The sequence below is a fragment of the Elephas maximus genome, chromosome 3 (assembly GCF_024166365.1).
Source record: "Elephas maximus indicus isolate mEleMax1 chromosome 3, mEleMax1 primary haplotype, whole genome shotgun sequence".
Taxonomy (NCBI): Eukaryota; Metazoa; Chordata; class Mammalia; order Proboscidea; family Elephantidae; genus Elephas; species Elephas maximus.
Genome location: NC_064821.1, coordinates 12,600,007 through 12,624,794, shown reverse-complemented (window position 1 = coordinate 12,624,794; position 24,788 = coordinate 12,600,007). Strand labels below are relative to the sequence as shown.

Genomic DNA, 24,788 nt, shown 5'->3' with positions numbered 1-24,788 from the left:
TCGGCAGTAGATTGCCAAGCCTTTCTTGCCAGATGCCTCTGCGTGGTTTCAGACTGTTACTTTTAGATCAGTAATTGAATGCTTAATTGATTGTGCTGCCTGGGGATTCCAGACATATGTCTCTTTTGCTCCCTGTTGTACCCTCAGCGCTTGAGATGATGCCTGGCACACAGCAGACGCTAAATAAATGACAGATGAGTTAATGACTGAGATGTTGTCTTGGTTTAGGGCAGTGGTGGCTCAGCGGTAGAAGTTTCACCTTCCATGCAGGGGACCTGAGTTCGATCCCAGCCAATGGACCTCATGCACAGCCCACTCCCATCTGTCAGTGGAGGCTTGTGTGTCATTAGGATGATAAACAGGCTTCAGTGGAGCTTCCAGACTAAGACAGATTAGGAAGAAAGGTCTGGTGACCTTCTGAAAATCAGCCCATGAAAACCTTGTGGATCACAAAGGTCTGATCTGCAATCAACCATGGCAATGGGGCAGGACCAGGCAGCCTTTTGTTCCATTGTGCATTGGGTGGCCATGAGTCAGGACCAACTGGACTCAGCTAACAACAACAGATGCAGACCCTGAGACAAGGAATTGGATGCAAATAGTCCATCCGGAAGGTGATTCTAGGAAGTGCCAGTAGGGCAATGAGGAAGTAAGACAGGAAAGCAAAGCAAGCCGGAGGTGGAGCCAATACGGCACTATAGACAGAAGCACCATGCCGTCCCTTTGAAGCAAAGACTCAAAAAACTAGGTAAAACAGTTACAAACATTGATCATGGAACCCTAAGTACCAAAGGAAGGAATAGAAAACTCAGTCAAGAACCAAATGGAATAAGAAACTGACAGAGAACAGAGAACAAGGAGAGCTATGGAGTGGAAGTCCCATACCAGCTACTGTGGCCAGATTTGCCATCTTGGACTACAGCCACAAAAAAACTCAGACAGGGAGCATGGGAAGGCAACTTCACAGAGCTCCCAACAGGAGACAGAGCACCCAGTAACCAGCACAAAATCATGGAAAATACAGACAAAATCATGAAAAAGACAGAGAAAACAGTGGAAGAAATCAGGAAACTAGTACAGAAACAAAATGTCAAAACAAATAAACATCTAGAAATCATACAAAAACAGCCGTAAGAAATCCAAAAGATAAACAACAAGATTACAAAAATAGTGCAATAGAAGGTTTTAGGAGCAAATTTGAAGCAATGGAAGACAGCATCAGCTAAATTGAAGACAAGTCCTTTGATACCACTTTGAGGTAAAAACAGAGAAAACAAAGAAAAGTGAAGAAACCCTGAGAACACTGTGGGATACAATCAAAAGCAAAAATCTGCGTGTGAGCAGAGTTCCAGAATGGGGAGAAAATTGAAAACACAGAATCATTTGCAGAAAACTTCCCTAATGTCATGAAAAATGAAAAGCCAACTATCCAAGAAGCTCAATGAACCCCATATAGGATAGACCCCAAAAGAAAAACACCAAGACATATCGTAATCACACTTGCTAAAACCAAAGACAAAGAAATAATCCTCCTAAGAGCAGCTAGAGAAAAACAAAAAGTCACATACAATCGGGAAACAGTAAGACTACACTCTGATTACTCAGCAGAAACCATGCAGGCAAGAATGAGATGACATATATAAAATCTAGAAAGAAAAAAACTGCCAACCAAGAATAATATATCCTGCAAACTCTCGCTCAAATGTGATGGTGAAATTAGGACATTTCCAGATAAACAGAAATTAAGGGAATATGTAAAAACCAAACCAAATTTACAAGAATTATTAAAGGGAGTCCTTTGGTTAGAAAACCAACACCACCAGACAACAAGCTGAATTTAGCACATAAGACAACACCAGCCAGATACTAATCTAGATAATGAACTCTCAAGAATAAAACAATACTACAAAATTTACAACAGGGAGCCAGAGACGTCAATCTGTAAATGACAACAATATCAGAACAATAAAAGAGGGAATAAATGGTGTAGGTATAGAACTTTCAAATGCAGAGGAAGTCAAGGCATTATCAAGTAATAAAAAATTGATTTAAACTTAGGAAGATAGGGTAAATTTCAAAGCAACCACAAAGAAAGTTAACAGACCTACTCATCAAAATAAAGAAGAAAAACAGTCTCAGTAAACACAAAATCTACAAAAATGAAAGAAATAAAAAAAAAAACCTACACAAACAAAAGGAGTTCAGCAGAGAAAAGTAAGAGGAACAAAGAAAACATCAGCACCACACATGCAAAAAAAAAAAGCACTGTAAAATGACAGCAGTAAACTCACACCTATCAATAACCACACTGATTGTAAATGGCTTAAATGCACCCATAAAGAGACAGACAGTGAGAGATTGGATAAAAAAAATAGGACCCATCAATATATTGTCTACAAGAGACATACCTTAGAAACAAAGACAAAAATTTATTAAAAAGTAAAGGACAAAAAAAGATACCAAGCAAACAGCTACCAAAAAAGAGCAGGAATGGAAATATTAATCTCAGATAGAATAGACTTTAAGACAAAATCCACCATAAAAGACAAAGAAGGGTAGTATATATTGATTAAAGGGACACTCCACCATGAAGACATAACCATAATAAATATCTATGCAGCCAATGACAGGGCTCCGAAATACATAAAACAAACTCCAACAGCACTGAAAAGAGAAATTGATAGTTCCACAATAATAGTAGGAGACTTCAACACACCACTCTCGGTAAAGGACAGAAAATCTAGAAAGAAACTTGACAAAGATACAGCAGATCTAAAGGCCACAATCAACCAACTTGACCTCATAGATATATACAGAACACTGCGCCCAACAGCTGCAAAGTACACATCCTTTTCCAACGCTGCTGGAACCTTCTCCAGAATAGACCACATCTTAGGCCACAAAGCAACCCTCAACAAAATCTAAAACATCAAGATAATACAAAGTATCTTCTCTGATCACAACACCATCAAAATAGAAATTAATACAAAGAACAAAGAAAAAAAATCAAATACATGGAAACTGAATAACACCTTGCTTAAAAACAACTGGGTAATAGAACAAATCAAAGAGGGAATAAGAAAATTCCTGGAATCAAACAAGAATGAAAACACACCATACTAAAACCTTTGGGACACAGCAAAGGCAGTGCTCAGAGGTCAATTTATAGCAATAGGTGCACACATCAAAAAGGAAGACAGAGATAAAACCAAAACATTAACTAGTCAACTCAAACAAATAGAAAGGGAACAGCAAAAGAAACCCACAGCCACCAGAAGAAAGGAAATAATAAAGATCTGAGCAGAAATAAATGAAATAGAGAAGAGAAAAACAATAGAATCAATAAAACCAAAAGTTTGTTCTTTGAAAGAATCAACGAAATCGACAAACCATTGGCCAAATTGACAAAAGAAAAACAGGAGAGGATGCAAAAAACCGAAATAAAAAATGAAATGGGGTACATTACAACAGACCCAAATGAAATAAAAAGATCATAACAGTATTATGAAAAACTGTACTCCAAAAATTTGAAAACCTAGGGGAAATGGACAAATTTCTAGAGACACACTACCTACCCAACACACTACCAACACAAACTGAAGTTGAAAATCTGAACAGACCCATAACAAGAGAAGAGATTGAAAAGGTAAGAAAAAAAAAAACTTCCAACAAAAAAAAAGCTCCGGCCCAGATGTCTTCACTGGAGAGTTCTAGCAAACATTCAGAGAAGAGCTTATACCAGTACTACTCAAACTATTTCAGAACACAGGAATGGAAGGGAGACTTCTGAATTCATTCTATGATGCCAGCATAACCCTGATACCAACATCAGGCAAAGACACCACAAAAAAAGAAAATTACAGACCAATATCTCTAATGAACACAGATGCAAAAATTCTCAACAAATTTCTATCCAATAGAATTCAGCATCATATCAAAAAAATAATACTCCACAACCAAGTGGGATTCATACCAGTTATGTGAGTGTGGTTCAACATTGGAAAATCGATCAGTGTAATCTACCATATATATAAAATCAAATAAAGGAATCACATGATCATCTCGATTGAGCCAGAAAAGGCGTTCGACAAAGTCCAACACCCATTCCTGATAAAAAAAAAAAAAAAAACTCTCAATAAAATATGTATAGAAGGGACATTCCTCAACATAATTAAGGGCATCTATACAAAACCAACAGCCAACATCATTCTTAATGGAGAGAGGCTGCAAATATTTCCCTTGAGAACAGGAATAAGACAAGGATGCCCTTTATCACCACTCCTGTTTAACATTGTGCTGCAAGTCCTAGCTAGAGCAATAAGGCAAGAAAAAAATAAAGGGCATCCAAATTGGTAATGAAGTAAAACTGTCCCTATTTGTGGATGATATGATACTACACATAGAAAACCCAAAAGACTTCATGAGAAAACTACTGGACTAATAGATTCAGCAGAACATACAAAAACCATTTAGATTCCTATACGTCGATAAAGGGAATGATGAAAAGGAAATCAGGAAAACAATACCAGTTATAAGAGCCCTTAAAAAAATAAAACACTTAAGAATAAATTTAACTAGGGATGTAAAAGACCTATTTAAAGAAAACCACAAAACACTACTGCAAGAAACCAAAAGGGACCTACATAAATGAGAAAACATACCATGCTCATGTATAGCCAGACTTAACGTTGTGAAAATGTCAATTCTCCCCAAAGCAATCTACAAATACAATGCAATCCTGATCCAAATACTAACAACATTCTTTAAAAAGATGGAAAAACTAATCTCATTAACTTTATATGGAAAGGGAAGAGGCACCGGATGTAAAGTATTATTGAAGAAGAAGAATAAAGTAGGAGGACTTGCACTACCTGACCTCACAACCTACTCTACAGCTGCAGTAGTCAAAACAGCCTGGTACTGGTACAATGACAGACACACTGACCAATGGAACAGAATTCAGAACCCAGATGTAAATCCATCCACCTACCTGATCTTCCACAAGGGAAAGAGAAGGAAGCCAGCAAGCACTAATGAGGGTGTGTTAACGAGCAAGTTACCACTGTGGGAAACGGGGGCTCCATCTATCTCCCAGCTCCTGCTGTCTGCCATTGGCAGAGGGCTGCTCTGCATTTGTGTGTGTGTGTGTATGTGTGTGTGAACTCCCTAGCACTTCTGACCTTCCCTGCACACAGGGACAGTGAGTGCTAAGCGGATACATACAGAGGTGACGCTACGTCATTTACCACAGTTTATACGCACAGGAGTGGAATGCTTTCCAATTCTTCTTCTGGAAAGCTGCTTCCGTCTACATTCCCACTGGCTTTTTTTGTTTGTTTGTTTATTTAAAGGATTTTTTTTTTTTTTCTCCAAATAGGAAGTCTACAAAGCTAGAAATATTTCAAAGACATAATAATCCTTGATTCTTCAAAGAGATGGGCACAGGTTATCCACAACTCTGGATGGTGCTCAAGCTCAGTCCTCAGTAGCCCCGTTCCACCTCTGGGTAAAACACAGGTGTTCTTTAAAGAGGCCTGGTATTCACACTCTGCTGTTGAGAAACTGTTACCCAAACCAAACCTGTTGGCGATGAGTCAATTCCAACTCACAGTGACCCTGTAAAACACAGTAGAACTGCCCCATAAGATTTCCAAGGCTGTAATCTTTACGAGGAAACCCCGGTGGCTTAGTGGTTAAGTGCTATGGCTGCTAACCAAAGGGTCAGCAGTTTGAATCTGTCAGGCGCTTCCTGGAAACTCTGTGGGGCAGTTCTACTCTGTCCTATAGGGTCGCTATGAGTTGGAATCGACTCGATGGCGCTGGGTTTGTTTTTGTCTTTTTTTTTTTTGGTTTAATCTTTACGAGAAAACCCTGGTGGCATAGAGGTTAAGTGCTACAGCTACTAACCAAAAGGTTGGCAGTTCAAATCCCCCAGGCGCTCCTTGGAAACTCCGTAGGACAGTTCTTCTCTGTCCTACAGGGTAGCTATGAGTCAGAATTTACTCCATGGCAGCAGGTTCGTCTTTATGAACTGTGGTTCGAATCCACCAGTCGCTCTGAGGGAGAAAAACCTGGTGATCTGCTTCCATAAAGATTACAGCCTCAGAACCCTAAGGGGCAGTTACACACTGTCCCATGGGGTCACTGTGAGTAGGAATCGACTGCATGGCAATGGATTTGGTTTTTGGTTTTGGAGTCTTCATGGAAGCAGACTGACACATCGTTCTCCCGAGGAGCGGCTGGTGGGTTTGAAACAATGACCTTTTGATTAGCAGCCAAGTGCTAACCACTGCGCTACCAGGGTTCCAGAACTGTTACCTAAAAAACCGGTTGCAGTTGAGTCATTCTGACTCATAGTGACCCTATAGGACAGGGTAGAACTGCCCCGTAGGGTTTCCGAGGAGTGGCTGGTGGATTCGAACTACCGATCTTTTGGTTAGCAGCCCTATCTCTTAACCACCGTGCCACCAGGGCTCCAAAACTGTTACAGAGGAGACTACATGGAGACCAGCATTCCCACTGGCTTTTAAGATTCTGTGAATCTGAGGTAGTTATCTATTGCTGCGTATGTAACCAATCACCCCAAAATTTAGTGGCTTAAAACAACAAACATTTATTACCTCACGCAGTTCTTGTGGCTGGGCAATCTGAGAGTGGCTGCACAGCGTCTCTCCTTGACCAGCCCCAAGCAACCACTGATTTGCTACCTGTAGTTCTAGGTTACCTTGCATTTTCTAGACTGTGACAGAAACGGAATTGTACAGTGTATGCTTTTTTTTTTGGTGGCTGGCTTTGCCCGTGTTTTGGTATATTAGGGGTTTGTTGCTTTTGAATGCTCAGTGTTATCCCATTGTAGCGCCTGCTTTGGTTTGTGCTGTCCAGACAGATGTTTGAAGAGCGTTTTGATAAGAGGGCAGAGTTTGGATTTCACAGAAATGCAGAGTGGGTCTGGTGTAACCTCGGAGGGGACCTTCCAGCATAGTTGGAAGATAGGAGGCAAGCCGCCGGGGGGTCGGGTGTGTGGTGGATGTGACTCAGGAGGACATGATGGCCGCTAGCTGGACAATGTCCCTGTGGCAGGCAGGGGGACCAGGCTGCTGTCATGCCAGAAGGACTCATACAGGTGACATTCAGTAGGCCTGGGGAGGCCTTTCAGAGTCCTTGAGTGACCCAGTTCAAAGGACAGTGCCCTCTCCAAAGTCAGAGGTCAGGGACCTTGAAGGGCTAGGTTAGGAAGGCTGGCTTCTTCTGGCCAAAGCAGGCATTCACTTCTTTTTTATTTTTCCAATTTTTTTTTTTATTATGGTGAAAACATACACAACAAAACATTTGCCAGTTCAACAATTTCTACATGTGTAATTCAGTGCCATTGTTTACATTCTTTGTGACATGCAGCTAATATCACTACCATTTTCTAAAACATTCTATCACCATTAACATAAACTCAATGCTTCCTAAGTGGACACTCTCCCTCACCCCTCCCTCCCACCCCTTATTAAACCTGTTGCCGTCAAGTCAGTTCCGACTCATAGCAGCTCTATAGGACAGAGTAGAACTGCCCCATAGGGTTTCCAAGGAGTGGCCGGTGGATTCGAACTGCCGATCTTTTGGTTAGCAGCCGAGCTCTTAACCACTGCACCACCGGGGCTCCACCCCTTATTAGTAACCACTAGTAAGCTTTGGTTTCTATATATTTGCTTATTTCGTATAAGTGAGATCATACAGCATTTGTCTTTTTGTGGCTGACGTTTCACTCAGTGTGATGTTTTCCAGGTTCCTCCATGTTCCGGCACTTCATTTCTCTTCATAGCTGAGTAGTATTCCGTTGTGTGTATACACCATACTTTGTATATCTGTTTATCTGCTGATGGACATTTTGATCGTTTCCATCTGTTGGCTATTGTGAAAGTGCTGCAGTGAACACTGGTGTACAGGTTTCTGTTTGTGTTCCTGCCTTCACTTCTTCTGGGTATATACCTAGGATTGGGATTGCTGGCTCATATGGTAGTTCTGAGTTCAACTTTTTTTTTTTAATTTTTGATTGTGCTGTAGATGAAGGTTTACAGAGAAAATTAGTTTCTCATTAAACAATACACATATTGTTTTGTGGCACTGGTTGCTGTCATGGATTGAATTATATCCCCCCAAAAAAGTGTGTATCAACTTGGTTAGGACATGATTCCCTGTGTTCTGTGGTTGTCCTTCATTTTGTGATTGTAATTTTATGTCAAAGAGGATTAGGGTGGGATTGTAACACCCTTACCAGGTCACATCCCTGATCCAAGGTAAAGGGATTTTCCCTGGGATGCGGCCTGCATCACCTTTTATCGCTCAAGAGATGAAAGGGAAGCAAGCAGAGAGTTGGGGAACCTCATGCCACCTAGATAGCAGCACTGGGAGCAGAGCGTGTCCTTTGGACCTGAGGTTCCTGCGCTGAGATGCTCCCAGACCAAGGGAAGACTGAAGACAAGGACCTTCCTCCGGAGCCGACAGAGAGAGAAAGCCTTCCCCTGGAGCTGGAGGCCTGAACGCAGACTTTTAGCCTACTGGACTGTGAGAAAATAAATTTCTCTTTGTTAAAGCCATCCACTTGTATTTCTGCTACAGCAGCAGTAGATGACTAGGACAGTTGCCACCCCCATGACATGTCAACACTCTTCCCTTCTCGACCTTGGATTCCCCGTTACCAGTTTTCCTGTCCCAACCTGCCTTCTCGTCCTTGCCCCTGGGCTGGCGGTGTACCCATTTAGTCTTATTATTTTCTTTTATGGGCCTGTCTAATCTTTGGCTGAAGGGTGAACCTCAGGAGTGATTTCAGGACTGAGTTAAAAGGGTGTCCAGAGGCCAAACTCTCTAGGTTTCTCCAGTCTCTGTCAGACCAGTAAGTCTGGTCTCTTTTTTTGTGAGTTAGAATTTTGTTCTACTTGTTTCTCCAGCTCCGTCTGGGACTGTCTATTGTGATCCTTGTCAGAGCAGTCGGAGGCGGTAGCCGGGCACCGTCTAGCTGTGCTGGTCTCAGTCTGGTGGAGGCTGTGGTAGTTGTGGTCCATTAGTCCTTTGGGCTGATCTTCCCCTTGTGTCTTTCTTTGGTTTTCTTCATTCTCCCTTACTCCAGATGGGTGAGACCAGTGGAATATCTTAGATGGCTGTTTACAAGCTTTTTAGACCCCAGACGCTACTCACCAAAGTAGGATGTAGAATATTTTCTTTATAAACTATGTTATGTCGATTGAGCTATATGCCCCCCAAGACCATGATCCCCAGCCCTCAGCCCCGTAATTCGGTCCCTTAGGGAGTTTTGATGTGTCTAGGAAGCTTCCGTGACCTTGCCTTGGTCAAGTTGTGCTGACTTCTCCAGTATTGTGTACTATCTTACCCTTCAGCAAAGTTACCACTTATCTACTGTCTAATTAGTGTTTTTCCCTCCCCACCCCTCCCTCCCTAGTAACCATCAAATATTGTTTCTTTCTGCGCATAAACCTTTTCTTGAGCTTTTATAATAGTGGTCTCATACAGTATTTGTCCTTTTGTGGTGGACTTATTTCACTTGGCATAACGCTCTCCAGATTCATCCATGTTGTGAGGTGTTTCACAGATTCGTCATTGTTCTTTATTGTTGCGTAGTACTCCATTGTGTGTTTATACCATAGTTTGTTTATCCATTTATCTGTTAATGGGCACTCAGGTCGTTTCCATCTTTTTGCTACTGTGAATAATGCTGCAATGAACATGCGTCTGCATTTGTCTATTTGTGTGATGGCTCTTATTTCTCTAGGATCTATTCCTAGGAGTGGTCTATGTTCAACTTTTTTTGAGGAACCAACAAACTGTTTTCCACGGTGGCTGCGCCCACCAGTTTACATTATTCCCACCAGCAATGGATGAAGTTTCCAGTTTCCCCACAACGTTGCCAATACCTGTTGTTTTCTGTTTTTTTCTTATCTCTGACATTCTAGTAGAAGCCTGAGTGGTGCAAGCAGTTTGCCACTGGCTGCTAACCCAAAGGTTGGTGGTTTAAACCTGCCCAGCAGCTCCGCGTAAGAAAAACCTGGTGATCTGTTTCCGTAAAGATTATAGCCAAGAAGACTCTTTGGAGCAGTTTTACTCTGTGACACATGGGGTCACCAGGATTCAGGGGCCAACTCAATGACAACCGACGATGGCTAAGGATGCCGAGCATCTTTTCATGTGCTTGTTGGCCATTTGAATATCCTCGGTGAGATGCCTGGTCTAGATCTTTGCCCATTTTTTAATTGTGTTGTTTGTCTTTTTGTTGTTAAGTGAGCATTCGCTTCTGACGCTACTACCTCTCTCTCCCATCTTCTGAACCTCAACTGTGGGCATAACTCCCAGAGCGAGAAAGCCCAAATCCTTGTGTCCATCCACAGCCTAGTGACGCCCACCCACCTCTACCCTACATCATCCAGGTGCCAGTCTCATCCTTTCCTAAGTCCCGGAAGGGCGTGTGCGTGTGGAGTGTGTGTGTGTGGTGGGGTGTGTGTGGTGTATGGTGTGTGTGGTGTATGGTATGTGTGGTGTGTGTGTGAAGTGTGCTGTGTGTGGTATATGGTGTGTGTATGGTGTACGTGTGTGGTGCATGGTGTGTGTGTGGTGGGGTGTGTGTGTGTGGTGTGCGTGTGATGTACGTGTAAGTGCGAGTGATGGAGGTAGTGCTGGGGCAGAGGTAGCTGGCTCTTTGGGGTGCTGTGGGGGGGTGCTGCGAGTCTGGAGGAATGAGGCATCGAGGTGGAAAGCAGCAAAGCACAGTGAAGGGGCATGACTGACACAGGGGACAAGGCACAACCTCCAGGACAAGAGGAGGGGCAAGAGGCCAACTGAAGATGGCCTTCTCTCTCCTTCATGCTTCCTCCCCTTCATGTCAGCTCCCTATCAAGGCCCTTCACTGAGGCTCCTGTGCTGGTTGGTCAAGTCACCAGAATGACACCTCCTACTGCCTGCGGGGATCCCTGGTGGGAAAGTGGTTAAGAGCTCGGCTGTTAACCAATCGGTCGGCAGTTCGAATCCAGCAGCCTTATGGTCAATTCTCCTGGCGACTCCATATGTTACAGAGCAGAACTTCTCCACAGGGTTTTCTTGGCCGTAATCTTAACAGAAGAAGATCACCAGGGCTTTGCCCCGCTGTACTGCTGGGTGGGCTCAAACTGCCAACCTTTAGGTTAGGAATCTCGTACCAACTGTTCGAGCCATCCAGGGACTTTACATGGGGTCGCCGTGAGTCTGAAATCAGGGCGACAGACTGTTTTTGTTGTTGTTTTTTACTCCTTGCAGCTGGGCTGGGGCCCTGGGTTAGGATTTTCTCTGCACCTCCTTCAGGCACCTGTTTTGTCACCTCCCAACTTCCCCACACTCAATTCTCTCCTTCCAGAGCCTGGCTCCCTGGGGAAGTCTCTGTCGGGGTGCTCTGCCCTGCAGAAAGCTGGGGTCACCTCTTGCCATTTTATTTGTCTCTCTGCCTCCCTCTCCTTCTTTCTTCTTGTATTCCCCAAAATCTGCGTTTTTCCTCGCATCCCTTAAATCCCCAGGGCTGTCTCCCAGCAGCTCCCCTCCCCAACCAGGAAGGGGATTTCCGGGGTCTGGGAAAAGCCTCCAGGTGTTTAGAGGGGCAAAGGCCCCCCAAGGACGTTGGTTGGCGGGGAGCCCGGCCCCCGAGGTCGCGAAGGCGAAGAGACCAGGGCCACGGAGCGTCAGGGTTGGTCGATTGAGCCAGAGGCGCTTTGGTCCCGCCCCCTGGTTGCCAGGACCCAGCCTATCAGCGTCCGGGAGGGTCTGGGCTGCCAGGTGGTTGGGGTGCGGACCGGGGCAGGTGTGTGGGTCGGGGGATGAGGGGTGAGATGGTCGAGAGGGGCTCCCCAGAGATTTCCTGGAGGTCCGTCGCGTCCGGTCTCGGGAGTCCTCGGGCGGCAGCAGCAGACACAGGTCGCCCCCAGACCCCGGGGCCGCCGTCCCTCCCTCCAGCGCGCGCCTCTCCCCCGCCCCTCGGCGCGCCCCCGCCCGCGGCTCCGGCTCTGGTTGGAGCGCGCGCCCGGCCGCCTCCTCGCGCGCACGCCCGCCTCCCCTCCCGCGGCCGAGGGGCGGGGCCGGCCGGCTCCCCCGCGCCGCCGCCGCCGCCGCCGCCCCCTCCCCTTGTTCTTCGGCTACAGAAGCCGCCCAGGCTTCGGACCCGTCCCATCCCAGGCATCCGGTGTGCGAGCGGTAGGCGGCCGGAGCCGGAGGTGAGCGCAGCAGAGCAGGTGGAGGGCCGGGCGCGGGCTGGGCTGGGCGGGGAGGGGGCCAGCCGAGACGCGGCTCTTTGTCTCCTGAATCCGTTCTCGGGCAGCCGGAGCCGCTCCTTCTACCGGCAGGTGCCGGGGTCCCTGGGGAAGGCCGGGGAGGGTGCTCCGGGCCTCCTCCCCTGCTCTGGAGCCCGCGGTGGCTCCCTGTCCCAGTGACTGGCCGTCTGGGTCCCCGAGGGGGCGAGGGTTGGGGGCGTGGATCTCGGGTCCTGGAAGGGAGCAGGAGGGGCAGTGGGGCGGCGGTGGGCCAGGGCGGGCAGGGCTTCCAGCATTTGGGGAAGGTGGTGGGGTTGGGACTTGGAGACAACCAGCTGAAGAGCAGCGCTTGTGGGTGGGTAGGATGGAGGGAAGCGATGGAGGCGCAGGCTGAGGTTCCGGCGCCCGTGAGTGGCGGTGCTGGGGAAAAGGCAGCAAGGACCCTAGTCCCCGCAGGCAGCATCACGGTGCAGGACCTGGGATGCTGATGGGTCACTCTGCTCATCAGGTGCAGGATGGACAAAAGGGACAAGGCCAAGGCTGGGGCCACTGCGCGGACACCGGCTTCTCGCCCTCCTGGCCTTCCGACCCCTAGGCCGCCAGGGTCTCCTCGACCCCCTCCTCCAGTAACCACCGCAGCCCTCCGAGTTCTGGGAGCAGCTGGGCGAAGGCCCCTGGCAGAGCGAGCCGGGGGCATGGGGGGATCCACTCTCCCCAAGGCTGCTCCCCGGGTGGGACCAGCGCAGAGCACCGGGACAGGCACCCGGAGTCCAGGTACCCCAGCCTCTTTCTCCGACCCCAGCCCTATCTCCCCCGCCCCTTTTCCCGAGGCACTAGCCCCACCTCCTGCCTTCCGGGGCACAGCTGATTCGGCTTGTTCCCGCAGCCTCCAGGCCCCCAGAAGCTGCGAGAGTGGAGCGGACCCCTGCCAAGGCTCCGGGCCCGGGCTGTAAGTCTAGCCCGGCACATGCCAGCGGGACAGCCAGGTAACAACATCTCCCCCCGCAAAAAAAAAAGCCCCTAGGCAAGGGTTTGCGTCACTATCTGAAACCTTTTAATTTTACACATAAGTTGAGGGGGCGTTTGAACGTTTGCAGATTCCTGGGCGCAAGTTGTGTGAAAGCCGTTATTAGTCTGTGGAGAGGGTAAATGCCCCATTTCACAGATGGAAAAATGGAGACTTGGGAGGTCAAACAAGGAGCTAGGGGTCTGCCCTGAGCACTGCCCCTCCCTTCCACAGGGTGGGGCCTGCTGGCCAGAAGGGACTGCGACCCTCAGCTGAGGAGCCTGTGGCCAGAGGAAAAGCCCCGGGGGCTCCCAGAAGGAGCGGCCCTAGCGCCGGGCCGCGGAGAGGTACATGACCTGGGGAGAAGCGAGGTTCCTGGGCAGTGAGGGAGGACCTGTGGTGACCCTTTGGCCCTCTGCTTTGCCTCTAGACTCTTCCAGGCCCACTTCCGGTGCTCCATCCCCGGTCGTCACCCGTCGGTCCCGGTTGCCCGAAGCCGAGGTGGGACTCCCCCTGGCAGCTCCGAGTGCCCGGCCGCGGCCCCTAACCGAGGCCCCCAGGAGATCAGTGAGCAGCGCGGTGGAGCGCAGCGCCGCTGAACCGAGCCCCACCGCCAGGAGGCGGCCCAGTGCTGGCGGGGGCCTCCAGAGGCCAGCCTTGCGCCCCCTGGGTTCCAGCACTGCCCCTCTGTCCTCTCCAGCCCGCTCCGGGGCCTCGGCCCGAGGAACACCGTGGGCTCCGGGGCATCCTTCCCAGTCCCAGTCAAAAGGACCCCAGGGTCTGCGCCCCCCGCAGGCCACACCCCCAAGGAAGGCCGCAGCCTCTGGGCGGAGCCAGTCTTCCCCTTTGGCCACATCCTCTCCGCAGGGTCCGAGCGCACAGCAGGCACCACCTACCCAAATCACTGCCTCCCGGCTGCCTGCCACGCTCCCTCCTTCTCCACCGACCACGCCCCCTCTGCCCGTCAACTTCGGTCTTCAGGCCCTGCCCTCCCCACCAGCAACATCCCCTTCCCACGACCTCACCTGTTTTCTGACCACGTCTCTTCCATTAACTCCTCCTTCCTCTACCCTCCCTCGAACGACCCTCCCCTCTCCACCAGCCACACCCCCTCTGCAAGCTCCACCCTTTTGCCAGGGTAAGTCCTTTACTACTGCCTGCGCCTCTCCCCTGGCCACGCCCACTTTTCTGGCTCCATTCTCTCCATCAGTTTCACCCCCTCTGCAGAGTATGCCCACTACCCAGGCTTCTCTGGCTTTGTCCCCTCTTCCTTCTCCTTTGGCCACACCTCCTTTGTTGGCTCCTTCGCCACCAGCCACACCCCCTCCACAGGCTCCAATCTCTCCGGCAATATTTCCGCTGAACCCGCCCTCTCCTCTAGCCACACCCCCTCTGCAGGGCCTGCCCTCCTCTCTGGCCACGCCCCCTACTCAGGCCCCAGCTCTCTTGTCTCCATCTCCTCTTCAGGCCACGCTTCCGAAGCAGGACCATCTTCCTCTGGCCACAGCTGCTCTGCAGGCTTCTCTCTGTTTCCTGACCACACTCTCTCCGCAGGATCCTTGTCCTTTAGACTCTCCCTTGGCCACACCCCTCCTACAGGTCCCACCTTCTCTGGCTTCACAGCCTCTGCAGGTCCTTCCCTCTCCCTTGGCCACGCCCCCTCCACAAACCACTCCCCCTTCTATGGCCACGCCTCCTCTGCAGGCCGCTTCTTCTCCCCCTGCCTCACCCCTTCTGGGAGCCCCTCCCTCTCACCCAACCTCACCCCCACTGCAGGTGCCTCCCTCTCCCCCTGCCTCATCCCCTCTGGGAGCCCCTCTCTCTCCCCCAGCCTCACCCCCTCTGCAGGCCCCTCACTCTCCCCCTGCCTCACCCCCTCTGCAGGCCCCTCCTTCTCCCCCTGCCTCACCCTTTCTGGGAGCCCCTTCCTCTCTCCCTGCCTCACCCCCTCTGGGAGCCCCTCCCTCTCCCCCAGCCTCACCCCCTCTGCAGGCCCCTCCTTCTCCCCCTGCCTCACCCCTTCTGGGAGCCCCTTCCTCTCCCCCTGCCTCACCCCCTCTGGGAGCCCCTCCCTATCCCCCAGTCTCACCCCCTCCACGGGCACCTCCCTCTCCCCCAACCTCACCCCCTCTGCGGGCCCCTCCCTCTCCCCCAATCTCACCCCCTTTGCGGGCCCCTCCTTCTCCTCCTGCCTCATCCCTTCTGGGGGTCCCTCCCTCTCCCTCAACCTCACCCCCTCTGCACACCCCTCCATCTCCCCCTGCCTCACCTCCTCAGCGGGCCCCTCTGTCTCCCCCAGCCTCACCCTTTCTTCAGGCCCCTTCCTCTCCTCGTGCCTCACCTCCTTTGCCGGCCCCACGCCGACCCCCGACCCCGGGTCCCGATGCCCCGATCCCCGGCCCACGGCTAACCCTGGCGCTGGCCCCGGCCCCACCGCCGCCACCCTCGCGAAGCCCGTCCAGTACGCTGAGCGGCCCCGACTTGGCCGGCCACAGCAGCAGCGCCACCAGCACGCCCGAGGAGCTGCGCGGCTACGACAGCGGGCCCGAGGGTGGCGCCACGGCCTCCCCGCCCGCCGATGCGGAGCTCGCCGCCTGCCACCCAGCCGCCTGGAGCCAAGGCCCCGCTCCGCCGCTGGTCGTCCGCAGCGCCCCAGGTGAGCGATCCTCCGGACCCGCGGGCCAGCACCGGTCTGTGGGCTGCGACTGTAGAAGGGCGGGGCTTCGCGGCTCGGGGCGGGGCGTCTGTTAAAACAGGCGGGGTCTCGCGGCAGCGCGGGGCTTTCCCTGGGCCTGGACAGCGCCTCTCCCCGCAGGAGCGCCCCTGCCGTGGTCACCCGCTGCCGGCCCCGCCTCCGGTGACGGTCTGTGCACCATCTACGAGGCTGAAGGACCTGAGGCGGCGCCCTCAGCCGCCGGCGCTCTGGATGCCGGGCCCGGTGCGGGCGGTGGGAAGGCGGCGGCCGTGGCGGCGGCAGCGGGGACCGGGGCCGCCCCGCGGGGCCCGAAGCCGGCGCGCCTGGGCGAGCTGCCGCTGGGGGCGCTGCAGGCGAGCGTCGTGCAGCACCTGCTGAGCCGGACGCTGCTGCTGGCGGCGGCTGAGGGGTCGACGGGCGGCGGCGGCAGGGACTCAGGGGGCGCGGGCGGAGGCAGCGGCGTGGGGAGTGGCCGGTCTGCGCTCAGCGATGCTGAGCTGGGTCGCTGGGCCGAGCTGCTGTCGCCACTGGACGAGTCCCGTGCTAGCATCACTTCGGTCACCAGTTTCTCTCCGGACGACGTGGCCTCCCCGCAGGGTGACTGGACCGTGGTGGAGGTGGAGACCTTTCACTGAGCCATGTTCCGGCCCCGCGGTCTACACCCATTCCTGCCTTAGGACCCGCCCCCTCTCACGCCTCTGTCACGCTTCTTTTAGACCCCACCCCCACACCCTAGGTCCCTGCACCTATTCCCTAGAACCCCGCCCCGGTTCCATTGGCCTCAGGCTCCCCAGAGCCCTGGTCTTTTGGCCCAGGTTCTCCCCTCTAGCCCCGCCCCCTTGGCCTAGGACACGCCCCACGCCCTCGAGCTCCGCCCCATGCCCAGTGTATCGTCTCCCAGGCAGCCTGAGGTTGCAATAAAGCTGGTATGTTGGTGGTGGTGGTTGAAAACTCGCTGTCACCGCTGGGGGTGGGGCGGGGTGGGCTCGGGCCGGGCATTGCTGGTGGCTGGGTGTGAGCAGGTCGGAGCTCTGGCTGAGGGCCTTTCTCCCGAGGGAAAGGAGGGATGTACGAGGCGGGGCCCCGCTGTGTCCTGTAGCCCCGCGCGTCGCCCCGACCCATGTGTGTGAATATGTGCTTCTTCACGTCCGGCTTCTGGTGACAACTCTCGGAGCAGAAAGGGCCCGGGGGGTGAGTGGGCAGCGTGAACATGCGACCGTAGCATGGCGCAGGGGAAGTGATGCTCCTGGGAGGGCACGGAACCCTTTGCGCGGCCCCCTCTCACAGTGCGCACCCCACTTACCTTATGCGCCTTGGGGCGCTGCGCTGGGTGCCAGGACGGCCGGCTCTTTGGAGGTTGCTCGAGGATGGGGCTGGAGGCGGGAGCCCAGTGCGGGAGGGGAGGGACGGAGGTGTTGGCTGAGCTCTGTGGTCTCCTCTTTCTTTCTGTCCAGCACCTTCCCAACCCTGGAGGTCGCAGTGCAGAAGGCAGCCCGGCAGTTGGGCCTGAGACCCTCTGCAGGACTGAGGACTCCTCGGGCCTGGCTCTGCCGGGGCCTGACCCACTGCCCCAGGAGGGGCTGTAGGGAAGAAGCGGCCTCTCCCAGGGCTGGGTGGAAGACCAGGGGGTCCTCAGATTGACCCTCTTCTCCGTTTGTCGGCGCCTAAGCCCATGGCCCTCACCCAACTCAGGGTGTCCTCCTCAGGCCCCTCCAGCCAGGCAACCTCGCTGGTGTCCACAATCAGGGGTCCTCAGGAAGCTCTGGCTCCACCTCCATCCTGGCATTCTTACCCTGTCCACCACCTCAGGCATCCTCACCAGGCCCCCAATGTCTTCACCTGCCTGCCCCAGTCAGAATTCCTGTCTTTCCCCAGCCCAGTTACCCCCACCTTTGTGCCCCTCAAGCCCTTGCCAGGGGTGCCCTCCGCCCAGGTGCCCCTGCAGGAAACTCACCCCTGAGAGTCTCCTGCTTCGCACCCAGAACGATGGAGGCAAGGTAGAGACCGCAACCCCTAGTGCTAGCAGGTAGAAGGATAGAGTAGGACCCATGGTAGGCCCTAGGCCCTGTCTCTCCCTGGACCCAGTCCCCATAGCTCACCCTGCAGCCAGGTTTCTGTCAGGCACGGACCCGCCAAGTCCAGCCTGCTCTCCCCCCAGACATGGCCACTTTCCAGCCTGGGGTCCCAGGAGAAAGTGGTCCTGTCCCCAATGGGCACTGCCACCTGCTCACCTGGGAGGCAACTGGGGCCCAGCATGCTCTCAAGCTTCAGGTTCTGTGGCAAACCATAGAGGTTTCCTCTCCAGCCCAGCTCCAGTGAGGACTCAGGTGTCCTGGGTTCCAGACCCTGAGACAAGCCCAAGAGGAGGTGCTGACCCCTGACACACCAGGCAGCCAGGGCCTCAAGGCCAGGCGACAGCCCATCAGGAGCAGGACAGAGTCTTGGATGACTCCCCTAGGACCTGCCCCACCCTGGGGGCCTGTGGGGTGGAGTTACCCTGGGGGAGCAGGGAAGATGGACAATGGCTCAGTCTGATTGTTGAATCTGCCTTCTGGGGCTGCTGCTCAAACCCACAAGAGCTGAATGTGCTGGGACAGTAGGTGGGACGTGGCTGCCACTTGTGGCTCAGCAAGTGTCAGGCAGTGGGGGGGGGCATTGCCCACACTGGGTGCAGAGGGCAAGGCCTGTTGCATCTGCCTGGACCCAAGCTTGCTTTGCCATCTCCAGCTGTCCCACACACTCCGTGGGGGGACCCCGCGAAGAACTCTGCCTCTCCAGCCCCCCTCCCCCAGTGGGAGTTCCCACTCACTGTCCCAGCTTGGTCTGCACGGGCTTCCTCACTAGCCGCAGCCCTGCGCCCCATCTGATGGCGCCTCCTCACCACTGTCCTCAAAGTGCCAACTCTTGCTCCTGGCTCGAGTGGTCCCTCCGGGTCTGGCCCTGCCCGCTCTCTCCTGTCCCTCCTTCACAGGCTTCTTGCTGATCCCTGTCATGTCTCACCCTTATGCTTCGCCTTTGGAGATGGCTCTGGCACCACCTCTTCCAGGAAGCCTTCCCTGCACATTTATCTATTGGACAGTTACCTTGCGCCCCCATCCTGGTGTGTCTCCTCCATTATCTCGGGGGAGGCCCAAGTTGAGTCACCTAGGTGAAGAATCATGACCCCCCGCCCTGTCCTTGCCATCTCCAAAGCCACCCTTCCAAAAATGCTATTATAAATGTCCTGTTTCTAAGTCTGACATGGTGACACTCTGCCACCCATTTTCTCCAATACTAACCCTCTCTTAAACCCAACACCTTTGCTCACTCACACTCTCCCCAGCAGCTTGTGGCCCTCCTGCTGTGACTGTACCCCCCCCCCCCACCCCGATTCTAAGGCACTGCAAGAACACCCCATCGCTGCCCCTCCCACCCTCCGCTGCTGGGGTCCCCCAAGTCCCAGGCCTGCCCCACTCAGCGCCCCTCACCCACGACCGTGTAAATACACTTTATTTTCCATCTTTCCCGCCTGGGCGACATGTGGAGTGTGAACAGGCAGTGTGCAAAATGGTGGTGGGCAGTGTCCCCAGGCTTTAACACTGAGGAGTGGGCGACTGGGAAGGGGGGACTGAGCATGGATCCCTACCCCAGAAGCGCCAGGGAGATTGCTTGTGACGCGACTCGAGGCTCCAGGAGCACCGAGGGTCAGCCCCGAGGGTCACGAGGCCCGGGGTGGGGGGTCTGGGGGCGTAGTTGGGCTTTGGCACCGTTCTCAGCTCTGACTTAGCAGAGACCACGGGACCACCACGAGGAGGCGCGGAGGCGGCAGCTCCACTGGAAAGCCTCACCTGGGGCCTGGCCCTGGCCTGAGATGGGGGGTCTGGGGGCAAAGGGAAGGAAGGGAAGCGGAGATGAGGACCCCCTGGAGAGGCTAGCCCTGAGAGGGCCCTCCTCCATCAGCGGCAAAGAACTGGGTAATGGGAGTGTTTCACAGGAAAGGGTGGGGCGAGGGGCAAGGCTTCTTCCCTTCCACGCAGCCGCTCTGGCCGCTCCACCTCCCGAACATGGACAGACACTGCCCAGCCCTAGCCTGGCTCCTCCTGGCCGCTCACACCCCAAGTGGCCCTGCACACAGTAAGGGGGACTTTGGTTTCTGCTGCAGGGGCTATGACACCTGCACCAGGCAGGAAAGCCCAGCCCGCCACCTGTCCCCAGCGGCCAAGGGCTGGTCAAGGGTCCCGGTGTCCCGAGGGACATCTGGTAGTAGTGAGCAGCATCCAGCCCAGAGGCGCCCTTCCTGCCTCGGCTCCCTCCAGCTCCTGGGCTCTTCCTGGTAGGGCCACCCTTGTCCCAGAAAGAGGCCTGCTGGGGATGGGAGCTTCCAGCTCGCCCAGTCCTGGGAACTCTGGGTCACTCTCTGCCCTCGCTGGTGACTGGCCCAGGCACCGCTGGGACGCAGGAGGTCCTGGAGGGGTGCGGACCAAGATGGGTAAACACTGCTGGGAAGGGAGGCTGCCAAGGAATCCTGAGGACCCCGCGGGGCTCGGCACCGCCTTCTGAGCCCCACCGCGCCAGGCCCCAGGTGTGGGCGTGGCTCAGGACCTCGACCCAGAGGCGCCGGCGGCTAGGGCCCCGGGCACCCCCGACAGCTACAGCCCCCGGGCTCCTGGCTGGCGGGGGCGCGGCCTCAGTTGTCCAGGCCCTGGCTATAGGGCGCGGCCAGCTCGTCAGCGTCGCTGTCCGAGCTGCCCTCGCTGTCCTTGGCTGGCCGATCCAGACCGCGGAAGAAGCGTGCGTCTCGCGGGGACAGCGGGTAGAGCGCGTCCTGCAGAGCGGCGCCCACGCCCACGCCTAGCAGCTCCTCATCGGAAGATGGCAGCGAGTCCTCGTCCAGGTGTCGAGCCAGGCTGAGCCCGTCAAAGGCCAGCGGGTCCTCGAAGGGCGGTGGGCCCTTCAGCAGCCGCACCTGGGCGGGGGACGCGCGCGCTTGAGGCGTGGACTGCCGGACCCACGGAAGCCGAGGACACCCAGTGCTCGCCCGGGGTCTAGCCGCCCGGCGCCAGCGCCGAACGCCCGCCTCGCGCTCACCTCAGCCTTCAGCTCCTCGATCTGGTCCTTGAGCTCGCGGATGTACTGTGACGAGTCCGAGTGGTTCAGTTGGCCCTGGATGCGGCCCTCCTCCCTCTGCGGGCGGCCGGGTCACTGGGGTCACGGCAGGGCCCAGCTCTGGGGCCCGCCCCCCTCCCCCGCTTCCCGCCGCTCACCTGGATCTCCAGCTCGGCGATGCGCTGCCGCATTTCGGCCACCGCTGCCATGCTGTCAGCCTCCCGCAGGCGCACGGCCATCACTTCCTCTTTGCTCTGGAGGGCGGGGGAAAGGGCCGTCAGGGTCCGCGAGGCAGGTCCGCGGGGCGGGTCCCCGGGGCAAGTCCCCCGGGCTGGCGGCACCTTGCACTCGGCCTCGGCCTGCTTGCGGCGGCTCTCGCTGAGCTGCGTCTGCAGACCCTTGTTCTGCGCCGCCAAGTACTGCAGCTTCTCCTGCAGCGCCGCGCGCTCCGCCTCCACGCGGTTCAGCAGGTTGCGGTGGATGTGGTCCTGGGGGATGGAGGGCAGGGGTCACGGCCCAGGCAAGGGGCCGGCCGAGGCCACCAAGCCCCTCCCTAGACCCGCAAGCACTGGACTCAGTGCGGCCACCGTCGGTCACCCGGCGCACGCGGCCCACCTGCGTCTCGAGCTCCACCACGCGCTGCCGCAGCTCGCGGCCCTCGGCCAGGGCCTGGGCCTCGCGCAGGCGCACGCTCATCAGCTCGTCCTGCAGCTCGCCCAGGACCAGCTTCCGCGGGGACTCCTTCCAGCGACCGCCGCGGGACAGATGGGCCTGCGCGGAGGGGCCGGAGTCAGCCTGGGCGAGGGGCCGGGCAGCGGCCCGAGGCGGCGCGGCCCTCACCTGCCAGGTGTCGGAGAGCTCCTGCAGCTGCAGCTTCAGCTCCCGCGCCGCGGCCACGGCCTCACCCTCGCGCACCTTTAGCGCTTTCAGCTCCTCTTGCAGCCGCGCCACGTTGTTCTCATCGGGCAGCGAGCTGTTTCTCTGCGTGAAGGGAGGGGGTCAGAGCCCAAGGGAGCAGCGGCAGTCCCTCCTGCAGGGCCGAGTCCCCACCCCAAGTTTCCTCGGAGCTCTGCCTTTGGCAGTCCCCAGCTGGGGGAAGGTGGCACCCTGCACAGAGGCTACAGGGAGCAGACTCCACCTGTGTGACCCCAATCTGAGCCCTTCCTGTGTGAAAGGTGTGTAAGGAAGCACCTACTCTAGGGCAACCCCCGGAAAGCCAGCAGGACAGACCGCCAGGTTCCTGCTAATAGCACAGGGAAAGCAGCCTGAAATTCCCCCTCCCCATGGCCAGACCAAGGACTTGCACCAAGCCCTGAGTGAGAAGACCCCCCTCCCCACCATAGGCTGCCCCTCCCTGGGAGCCAGCAGACGGCCAGCCTAGGCTGTCCTGTGTTCCACCAGCTCAGTGACAGGGAATTTGTGCTCTAGCCTCATGGACCGGAATCCAGCTTCCTGGACAAAGCCCTCACTAACCCTCCTTTGGGTCTGGGGGTGGGTGGGGTGTGACAGGATGTTCTGTGTGCACATTTCGCTCCCATGTGGAGGAGGCAGCAGGAGGGAAGCCCAGCTCTGGGCTGGCTGCTGGTAAGGCTGTGGCAGAGACACCAGGGAGGATACCAAAATAGTGCAGGCCCCAGGGGGCAGTGGGAGAGTGGTCCCAGCTGCCCTGTGGCTGGCCGGTGCCTCCCTTCCTCTTGCAGCTCTGTGGGAGAGACTTGAGTCAATGTGGGCAGCTGGGGAGGGAGCCAGGAGGCAGGGCTGCAGTGAGAAGAGAGTGGACCCCAATCTGCCGCTGGGTAGTGGTGGCAGCAGCCCTGATACGCTTGGGCTTTCCCCTCCCTCCATCTGGGAGCCAGAGCCCCAGGGAGACACACTCGGGTGAGACACAGTGTCCCGAAGCTCATGAAGGCCAGCCACACTGCTGGTGATTGTGCCTCCTACTGAGGGCAGGGTGCCCATGTGGGTCCTGCGGCCTCCTGTGCAGGTGGCCAGGCATGTGTGTGTGTGTGTATGTGTGCGTGCACGTGCGCGAGTGCATCTCTAGGGCTCGGGAGGGTCTGGGGGTAGGAGCTCAACTTCCCATCCTCTCAGACCCTGTGAAAAGCCATGAGGGAGAAAGGCTCGGGGAGTGGGCCAAGGATGTGCCTGGTCCAGGCAGGACGGAAGCAGTGGGGCTGGTCCAGGGAGGGCACCCTGGGTTCTGGCCTCAGCAGATGATACCTCTTCTGAGGGGACTCACCTGGGGGCAGGGGTCCTGACTCCAGAGGACCTTGTGCTGGCCCAACTGGCTTCCGCTTCTCCACCTCCTGCACCTCCCAAAGCTCACCAGTAACCCCAGCTCTCTTTCCCCAGGCCCCCCCAGCTGCTTGCCCAGGCTAACCTTCTCCATGTCCAGGACCTTGTCCTGCATCTCCCGCAGCGCCCCCAGCGTCTCTGTCTCCCGTAGCCGTGACTGCTCCAGCTCTGTCTCCAGGTGTGCCACGAAGTCCTCGGTGAGGCGCGGATTATCCTGGGTGGGCAGAGGGCTGCGCTGGGCCTCCATGCCAGCTGCTGCGGGCCCAGGCCTTGGCCCCCTCCCCAGAGCCTGTGGGCTGGGACAAGGGCTCAGGCTCGGGCATCGCAGAAACCAGGCTGCGGGTGGAGAGGAGGTGAAGAGAAACCCTGGATAACCTTTCCTGTGACTCCCACCCTCTTGACAGGAGTGAAGGGGGCTGAACCCCACTGGGGTCCCCGTCCGCCTGCGGGTTCCTGGGAGTCCTGACTCTGGTGCAGCCTCTTTCCTGGGCAAGCCGCGTGGAGGGGACGTTGTGAAGGGAACCTTCCATGGCCCCAGGATACGTGTGGCCTCCCGGGATGACTGGGGTGGCAACCGAAGACAGGCTCTGGGAGGCCGCGCTCCTGCTGTACAGCGGGTGCCCTAACCTAAGAGTTCGGGTGGGGGCGGAGCCTCGGCCGGGGCGGGGCTCGGCGCTGCGCACGCGCGCTCCTGCCCGGCTCGCCGCATCTGCTCCCTCCCACTCTACCGCACCCCCACTTCCGCCGGCAGGTGTCTTCATTTCAGAACTGGCAAGGGTGGGGGAAGATTGCTGGGACCACTCTCTTGCTCAGTGCCCCGAAGGCTTCTGAAAGGTGCTAGAGGGGCCCCAGGAGCGATGAGTGCCGTGTAGGTCAGGGTGCCGCCTGGGCCCCAAAACGATCTGGCTGGTGGTGCGGGAAGGCCCTGGGACCGGAGTCGTGCCCGCTCTGGCTGCGCGCGGCTGTGTTTTCTCTGGATGACAGCCTCGGCCTTCCCAGCCCCGGCTGCCCCTGGCTGCCACTTCTCTTCCTCTCCCAGTGAGGGCCTCCGTCACGGCTCCCTGCCCTCCACCCAGGGGCAGATTTTCCAGTTGGCAAGGTAAGCACGGCGTTTACCTTGCTTAGTGAGCAATTCCACATTTTTCACCACATCAAAGAATCTGCTTCTAGATATTGCTGGCATCTGTCTCTCTCTTAACCGCACAGCACCTTCCTACAGAATCAAAGCCTCTTTTCAAATTTGTAATCCCTGACATGGGGGATGCCCCAGTAAGCAAGGTAGGCACAGGGCTACTTGTGCTTATTTGTAATCTTTGATGTGGTGAAACCCATGTGAGATGGTTCACTACAGATGATCTGGTAAGCAAGGTAAGCACTATGTTTACCTTGCCTATCGGATAATGGACCTCTGCCTCCACCACTGTGGGTCTTGGGGTTC

The 24,788-nt window shown here is 55.4% G+C and overlaps 2 protein-coding genes across 5 annotated transcripts in view; one reads left to right on the top strand and one right to left on the bottom strand.

The window, feature by feature from the left end:
* The first annotated feature begins 12,165 nt into the window (after positions 1 to 12,165).
* PRR36 (proline rich 36) lies at positions 12,166 to 16,834 on the top strand. Its single transcript, XM_049875211.1, has 6 exons — positions 12,166 to 12,233; positions 12,778 to 13,043; positions 13,156 to 13,255; positions 13,510 to 13,622; positions 13,706 to 15,931; positions 16,091 to 16,834. The coding sequence occupies exons 2-6, from the start codon at positions 12,785 to 12,787 to the stop codon at positions 16,603 to 16,605; spliced, it is 3,213 nt and encodes a 1,070-aa protein (XP_049731168.1). The 5' UTR covers positions 12,166 to 12,233; positions 12,778 to 12,784; the 3' UTR covers positions 16,606 to 16,834.
* Positions 16,835 to 19,423: 2,589 nt separating this feature from the next.
* EVI5L (ecotropic viral integration site 5 like) overlaps positions 19,424 to 24,788 on the bottom strand; it is a 30,855-nt gene continuing 25,490 nt past the window's right edge. For all 4 annotated transcript variants that reach the window (XM_049876691.1, XM_049876692.1, XM_049876690.1 and 1 more), the window contains 7 exons: positions 23,436 to 23,564; positions 21,896 to 22,036; positions 21,671 to 21,826; positions 21,397 to 21,543; positions 21,214 to 21,309; positions 21,038 to 21,133; positions 19,424 to 20,915 (listed from right to left, as the gene is read on the bottom strand). In XM_049876691.1, the coding sequence (XP_049732648.1) occupies positions 20,637 to 20,915; positions 21,038 to 21,133; positions 21,214 to 21,309; positions 21,397 to 21,543; positions 21,671 to 21,826; positions 21,896 to 22,036; positions 23,436 to 23,564 (1,044 nt within the window). In that variant the 3' untranslated portion in view covers positions 19,424 to 20,636. The remainder of the gene's footprint in view (positions 20,916 to 21,037; positions 21,134 to 21,213; positions 21,310 to 21,396; positions 21,544 to 21,670; positions 21,827 to 21,895; positions 22,037 to 23,435; positions 23,565 to 24,788) is intronic.

Coding starts and splice junctions, on each gene's coding strand:
- PRR36 (XM_049875211.1), top strand. CDS start 12,785: ATGGACAAAAGGGACAAGGCCAAGGCTGGGGCCACTGCGCGGACACCG. Junction 13,044..13,155: donor GACAGGCACCCGGAGTCCAG/GTACCCCAGCCT, acceptor TTGTTCCCGCAG/CCTCCAGGCCCCCAGAAGCT. Junction 13,256..13,509: donor CATGCCAGCGGGACAGCCAG/GTAACAACATCT, acceptor TCCCTTCCACAG/GGTGGGGCCTGCTGGCCAGA.